The 7985-nt window shown below is 45.5% G+C and overlaps 1 protein-coding gene across 2 annotated transcripts in view; it reads right to left on the bottom strand.

Moving 5' to 3' along the window:
• Positions 1–1201: 1201 nt before the first annotated feature.
• LCMT1 (leucine carboxyl methyltransferase 1) overlaps positions 1202–7985 on the bottom strand; it is a 71114-nt gene continuing 64330 nt past the window's right edge. For both annotated transcript variants that reach the window (XM_011954620.1, XM_011954621.1), the window contains 2 exons: positions 4390–4487; positions 1202–1430 (listed from right to left, as the gene is read on the bottom strand). In XM_011954620.1, the coding sequence (XP_011810010.1) occupies positions 1408–1430; positions 4390–4487 (121 nt within the window). In that variant the 3' untranslated portion in view covers positions 1202–1407. The remainder of the gene's footprint in view (positions 1431–4389; positions 4488–7985) is intronic.

Here is a 7985-nt window from a genome sequence, read left to right as displayed (position 1 = left end):
TCACCTAACTAAGAAGTCCCTGTAGACGAAGCCTAGCCATCACTCAGGGACTTCAGCAGACAAGTGTGGGATAGGCCTTGTTTCTGAAATACGAGGTCATCACTCAGGGGCCCTACGGACCTGTCTCATAACTGCACTGACTTCCAGTTGGTGGCTGTTAAGTTTAAGCCCCAAACTTGGTGGCTCAAAACACCACACATCAGTCTGGGCACATTGGCTCACGCCTGTAATCCCAGCACTTCGGGAGGCCAAGGCGGGCAGATCACTTGAGGTCAGGAGTTCATGACCAGCCTGGTCAACATGGTGAATCTCCATCTCCACTAAAAATACAAAAATTAGCCAGGCATGGTGGCAGGCACCTGTAATCCCAGCTATTTGGGAGGCTGAGGCAGAAGAATCACTTGAACCCGCGAGGCAGTGGGTGCAGTGGGCCAAGATCATGCCACTGCACTCCAAGCCTGGGCAACAGAGCAAGACTCCATCTCAAAAACAAAACACCACCACAGATGTATTTATTCTCTTACGGCTCTGGAAGCGAGAAATCTGATCAGTTTCTCTGGGCTAACATCAAGGTGTCGGCAGGCAGTTCCGGCTGGAGGCCGAGGGAGGCTCTGCTGCTACTGCCCTAGGCAGCATCCCCTGGTTGCCTCTGCTTGTCTTCTGGGCCTCTCCTCCTCTGACTGTGACGTCTCGTCTGTCCCTCTAATGAGGACTCCGTGATCTTATCAGACCCCCCTTGATAACCCAGGACCACCTCTTCATCTCAAACCCCTAATCCCATTTGCAAAGCCCCTTTGCCACAGAAGGTAACTCACACTCACAGGCTCTGGGGATCAGGACATGGACACTTTAGGGGCCATCCTTCAGCCGGCCACCATGACCAAGATGAAGGCGGCAACTGAACAGGCCAGCGTAGCCAGGGCGGAGGCAGGAGCCGGAGAAGAGCACTAGCCTCGCACCTGGTCGAGGCCAGGGGTCAGGGTGTGAGGCACAATGTCACGTGCTGCAACGAAAGCACGTGAGGGAGCAGATCCTAAAATGGACTCAAGGTCATGGGCCGAGTGTGACTCACAGGGAGTAAGCCAAGGTCAAAGCAGACTTGGGGTCCTTGGCTTTAGCTAACACAGAGGTGAACCCTGGCCCGCCCAACCCACGGGGCACAGAATGAGCAGCGGCAGCAGCAGAGTTCCAACCACAGGAGACTGGTGGCAAGTGAGATTTATTTAAACACCGACATGTCAACAGGAACAGGAAGAGGAACATGTGCGACCACTGTAGTGATCGAGGCTTCTCAGCGTGTGGGATGAGACCTGCGGACCAGGCCCGCCCAGCGCTCAGGGAGCTCGCAGGTACCCTCCAGGAGGGCGAGTGGCTTCCGCTTCTGGCTCGGCACAAGCCTTCAACAGATTAATAAGTTATCTCCTTCAGCCCTGAGGGGAGACACACAGACACCATTAGGAGACCCTGGTGGCCAGGAGCAGAGGCCCCGAGAGGACCCCCAGTGACCGGCTCAGGGGCACCAGTCACACTGCTGACCACTGCAGCACCGCCCGCCTGCTAACATAAAAGAGGTTTCGCAAGGACAAAAGGTTGGGCAAGACTGTGTTTATGGATGGTTTTAAAAGGATTAAGAAAGCATTATAACAGTTTATGGACTGTCTGCAGTTAACGCCAAAAATCTACCCTTTATGTGCTGAACTTTGAGCAAAGGCAGAGATGGATCTTCCACACAGACAAGCACTGATGTCCCAAAGCAGCCAGGGGTCAGTGGGGAAAAAGAAATTCCTGACATTAAAATGCTCAATATATTGTTCCTTTGTTAGAACTAGAGTTCACTTAAAAGCATTACAAATAACCTACATTTCCAAAAATATGGAAAAATTAATTCAGCCATAGTGACACAATATAATGTTATAAAGCCATTACAGTTATGCTCATTGAGCATTTTTAATTGCCAGGGGGAAGTGCTAAAAGTTATAATATTAAATTGAAAACACTTGAAATCAAAGTTGCATAAATATAAAAATTCAACTCATTATAAAAACAAACAATATTTAGAAATAGAGGGGAAGGGAAAAGTCGCAAGAGATCATTGACTGACAGGCATACAGGTGGATTTTCTTTGTTATATTTTTTAGAAGCTTTCAACTTTCCTACAACGAAGTATTTTTTTTAATATAATTAAGAGAAGGATAATATAAAAATACGCCAATAGTGACTTTTTTTTTTTTTTTCCTGGAGACAGAGTCTCGCTCTGTTGTCCAGGCTGGAGGGCACTGGCATAGTCTCAGTTCACTCCAACTTCTGCCTCCCAGGTTCAAGAGATTCTCCTGCCTCAGCCTCCCAAGTAGCTGGGACTACAGGCATGCACCACCACATCCAGCTAATTTTTGTATTTTTAGTAGAGACGGGATTTCACCATGTTGGCCAGGCTGCTTTCGAACTCCTGACCTCAGGTGATCCGCCTGCCTTAGCCTTCCAAAGTGCTGGGATTACAGGTGTGAGCCACTGCGCTCAGTCCACCAATAAATGACTTTAAATCCAAAACAAACGTGAAGGCCGGGCACAGCGGCTCATGCCTGTAATCCCAGCACTTTGGGAGGCTGAGCCAGGCAGATCACTTAAGGTCAGGAGTTTGAGACCAGCCTGGCCAACATGGTGAAATCCTGTCTCTACTGAAAATACAAAAATGAGCTGGACATGGTGGTGGATACCTGTAACCCCAGCTACTCAGAAGGCTGAGGCAGGAGAATCACTTGAACCCAGGAGGCGAAGGCTGCAGTGAGACGAGATCATGCTACTGCACTCCAGCCTGGACAACAAGCAAGACTCCATCTCAAAACAAACAAACAAAAAAACCAAAACCAAACCAAACCAATGTGAAAGGTCTGTGTGGGCTGAGCTGCATAGTTAGGCAAAGCTGTGTGGAATGACAAGTCCAAAGGGGCTGATTATCAGTCTCAAGTCAACCTGGAATTTTTGCATAGGGGATGGGGGAGGTCATTGCCTCTGTCAAGTTCTGTTTGGGATCAGCTGCCTGCTTGTGATTGCATGTCATGTGGATTACATCTGGGGGAAGCTTAAAAGGAAGCTATTCCACTGAAGGCCAGAACTGGGATCTAAAGTGGCCTCCATCGGTCTGGAGAGACACTCAAAGCCTAACCACTGGGGGAAGCAAGCCCAGCAGGGGGCAGCTGAAAAGGACCAAGGACCAAGACCAAGGTAACAAGAAACAGAGATGGCTCCACACCTGCTCCCCGTGGCCCTACTCGGCCACAGACAGGCATGTGCACCTTAACAAGAAGAGGGAAAATTCAGCTGCTAGCTGCATGGGTTGGTGAGGGAGATGGAAGGATCTGTGCGTTTAACATCCAGTGAACCTGGTTGTAAGCGGATGGAAAAGACACGCCGGTTACTTTTCCGGAGATTTTTACTTTAAACTCTCAAGCTCTTTTACCTTCCAGCTGCGGGAACTCCACAGTACATCTCTCAAGGGTTGTTTTGGGCTACACGGCTTAAACAGTTCTCCTGGTTTTATGCTATAAACACACACAAGATATAACAGCAATTCTCTGGATATGCTCACGGATACTTGTACATGACCCTCTAGTTCTTTCTGGGCCCAAAGTTCCAAACATATCTTTCAGTTTGGGAAGAAGAAAAGTTCCAGCCAGCCATAGTGGCTCATGTCTGTAATCCCAGCACTTTGGGAAGCTGAGGCAAGAGGACTGCTTAAGGCCAGGAATTATTTATTTATTTTTTACTTTTTGAGATGGAGTTTCGCTCTTCTTGCCCAGGCTGGAGTGCAATGGCGCAGTCTTGGCTCACTGCAACCTCTACCTCCTGGGTACAAGCGATTCTCCTGCCTCAGCCTCCTGAGTAGCTGGGATTACAGGCGCCTGGCACCACGCCTGGCTGTTTTTTTTCTTTTTCTTTTTTTTTTTTTGTATTTTTAATAGAGACAGGGTTTCACCATGTTAGCCAGGCTGGTCTCGAACTCCTGACCTCAAGTGATCTGCCCGCCTCAGCCTCCCAGAGTGCTGGGATTACAGGCGTGAGACCCCATGCCCAGCCTACTTGAGGCCAGGAATTCAAGACCGGCCTTAGAGAGACCTCTATAGAAAATCAGCCCGGCTCCTATAGTCCCAGCTACTCAGGAGGCAGGAGGATCACTTGAGCTCAGGAATTGAAGGCTACAGTGAGCTATGACTGCACCACGGTACTCCAGCCTGGGTGACACAGTGAGACCCTGTCTCAAAACAAGACAGAAAGGAGAGAGAGAGAAAGAGGGAAAGAGGGAGGACAAAAAAAGAAGAGAGAAAGGGAAAGAAAAGGAAAAAGAAAAGTTCACTATTTCCAGGTCAAGGCAAGAAAAGTACAATCACGCACCGAGCTCATTTCCTCCTTTGGTTGCCCAGCAAAGGCAGTAATGCCGCATGAGCTGCTCCAGCAGCTCCATTTCATCCAGGAATTCAAGTGATTCTACCCTGTGGAAAGAATTAAAATAGAACAATCCCAGGGTCTGCATTGAAAAGGAAGATCATGGCCCATAGTTACGGATATGAAAAAATGTTCATGACAGGCTAAGTGGAAAGAAGGCGGCTATAAAATAGTAATTATGATGTGGCTCCACTTTAATTTCTTTTCACTGAAAAGAAACAAAGTCAAAACAAAGTCAAAACACAAACGACAAACTAGAAACATATGTTTGCAATTCAAGTGGCAAAGGGTTGAGGTTCCTTATTATATAAAGAGCTGTTAAACTTCAGTAAGAAAAACTAGTGGTAACTGGAGGAGACGGGCAGAGTAAATTGAAGCAGATTGATACTGTCAAAACAGAACACTATGCAGCCATTTTAAAAAATGGGGTAGGTCCATACGTATTAATAGGCAATAACCTCCAAGACATATCATGGAATTTAAAAAGCAAGTTGTGTCATTTAAAAAGCAAGTAATGTGCACAGTACACCACTCTCCATGTAAAGAAAAAGTGAGACAAATTTGTCTGTATGTACAGACTTTTGGAAAATACAGAAGAAACCAGAAATGGTACTTGTCTCTTGAGAGAGAAGGTAGTAGAGCAGCAGTGAGGAGGGTTGTTTTTACTCTATACTACTTTATTCTGGCTTTATAAAAAATTATATGCATGTATGACTTTTCCAAAAAAGCCTTGTAAATGTAAACTTTTAAATATACACACACAGGTTAGGTGAAGCGCCTCATGCCTGTAATCCCAGCACTTTGGGAGGCCATGGTGGGTGGATCTCCTGAGGTCAGAGTTCGAGACCAGCCTGGCCAACATGGTAAAACCCCATCTCTACCAGAAATACACAAATTAGCCTGGCGTGGTGGTGCCCACCTGTAGTCACAGCTATTCGGGGGCTGAGGCAGGAGAATTGCTTGAACTGGGAGGCAGAGGTTGCAGTGAGCAGAGATTGCGCCACTGTACTCCAGCCTGGTAACAGAGCGAGACTCAGTCTCAAAAAAAATAAATAAATAAATAAAATAAATAAATAAATATACACACAGAGAGAGAAATATGCACAAACACATGGAAACAGCTTTTTAAAAAAGTTTCTGTTTGCTAGGAGCAGTGGCTTACGCCTCTAATGCCAGAGCTTTGGGAGGCCAAGATGGGAGAATCACTTGAGGCCCGGAGTTTGAGACCGGCCTAGGCAATTTAGCAAGACTCCATCTCTATCAAAAAAAAAAAAAAAGTTTATGTCAAAATATGTACACACTATGGAGGAAAAGTCAGGCATTTTCAAAAAGTACACAGAATAAAATTAAAAAAAGAAACAGGATCCAAATTCCTACTATTCACAATAGCCACTGCTAACATCAAGTCCTGCCAGTTGCCCAGGCCTTGTCTGTTACATGTGTGCACGTATGCACAGGTGTGAACACATGTGCATGTCTGTGTATGTTTCTGTATTTGTGATTTCATTCCCGTTTTGGTATGCAGGCCTCAGGACCACATCTGAAGTAAGAATGACTACACATTAAGTAATGTGGTTGCTTCCCAAGTCATTCTACCAGAGACATCCAAAGCAGATCTGATACCAAGTTCTAGAAAAATCCATCACCATACTGAAGACTCCAAGATGGTTATTACCAAGTACAGCTATCAGGAGACACTACTAATTATTAAGCTGTTCACTAGAATGAGTGCTCCCAAGGGCAGGAATGTCTTTTGTCCTATTTTGATTATTGCTGTAACCCTGGTGCTTAGAAAAGTGCCGGGTACACAGCAGACACTCAGCATTTGTTCAATGAATAGCCTCGCCTTAGACTTCCTATTATACTCCACAGTTTCTGGCAAAAGCAGATACAAACTACGTGGCATTCACAGAGCTGGGCAGGCTGTTCGGCCTGGCATAGACAGACAAAGGCCTTCCAATCTCCTTACCCACCACCCCCGCGAGGGTTACACGTTGCTGTCTACAGAAGTCCTGGAAACATGAGACAAATGACTTCCTGGAGGCAAGAGTTTCCTTGTGGTTGATGCTAGTCACAGGCTCCTTTCTGGGCATCTAGAAGCAGTCCCAGAGCAAGCCCGTGTCAGGGATGTTCAGAACAGTCGTCTTGACATACAGCAAATGAAAACCAACCTGTGGAGAAGGATGCTTCCGGAAGAATCCAGGAAGCACTGACCTGATCACGTGGAGACAGCACTTTCTCAAACCCTCCAAGCTTTCATGGCCAATTATTCATGTACATATTTGGGAAAACCAGTGATATGTCTAAATGTGAATAAGTTATATGGAAAAGCAAAGTCAAAAATTCTTCTCATGATCTTGTAAGAGACCAAAGGCTATTGATCTTAGATCTCCAAAGGCAAGAAGAAAGCACGAAGCAGGAAGCACAGAGTGATTACAAAAAAAAGAGCTGAAGTGCGCACTAGGGCTGTACATAGATGCACGATGGTGATGTTCTCTCCAGTGTTGTTTATAACAGGGAAATGAAAACAAGATGAATAAACAAGACACCGCAACTAAATGCCCAGCTACAGACATTTTTAATTATTTAAAAATTATCAATATACTATATCCACATATCAATACAAATACTACGTACTCTATTTTTTTTTTTTTTCGAGACAGAGTTTCGCTCTTGATGCCCAGGCTGGAGTGCAATGGCATGACCTCGGCTCACTGCAAACTCTGCCTCGCAGGTTCAAGCAATTCTCTTGCCTCAGCCTCCCAAGTAGCTGGGATTACAGGCACCCACCACCACGCCTGGCTAATTTTTTGTATTTTTAGTAGAGACACAGTTTCACCATGTTGGCCAGGCTGGTCTCAAACTCCTAACTTCAGGTGATCCACCTGCCTTGGGCTCCCAAAGTGCTGGGATTACAGGCGTGAGCCACCACGCATGGCCCTATGTAACCTTAAATGGGACATGGCAACCCTCAATATTTTGATATGTAAAGGCACATACAATCTATTGTTTTCAAAAAGGATGGTGGTTTACAGACCAGTATGTGTAGTATGAATCCACGGATTAAAAAAAATAGAAATCTATGTATTAATAAATATTTATCTTTCTATCTATCTAGGAAAAGAATATTCCCCAGTATGTTAAGAACTGCTACCTCCCAAGTGTGACTACAGAGGGGACAACTACTTTATACTTCATGCACTTTATAATGCTTGAGGAACTTTTTAGAACCACAAGCATAGATTTCCTTTATAATGGGGAGAAAAGTCCATTTAAAAACCCACCAGCCCCTTATACGTCCTTGAGCAACGTCGTTTTCTTCCCTCTCCAAAGTTATGTAAAATTTCCACTGCCAAGGTTGCTCTGGGAGTTTTCCAGGTGTAACTGCTTGTTTCTACTAAAATAATCAGTTTGGGCATAAGCCCTATCTCAGCTAATAGCTAATGAGTTACTTTCAAGCTGCTATCAGTGTTTAACTTGTTTCAAAATAGGTCTAGTTAGGGTCTTTTTTTTTTTTTTTGAGACGGAGTCTAGCTCTGTCGCCC

This window comes from Colobus angolensis, unplaced genomic scaffold, assembly GCF_000951035.1.
Source record: "Colobus angolensis palliatus isolate OR3802 unplaced genomic scaffold, Cang.pa_1.0 Scaffold387, whole genome shotgun sequence".
Taxonomy (NCBI): domain Eukaryota; kingdom Metazoa; phylum Chordata; class Mammalia; order Primates; family Cercopithecidae; genus Colobus; species Colobus angolensis.
The sequence above is the reverse complement of the archived record's forward strand: the minus strand, read 5'-3'. Positions and strand labels throughout refer to the sequence as shown.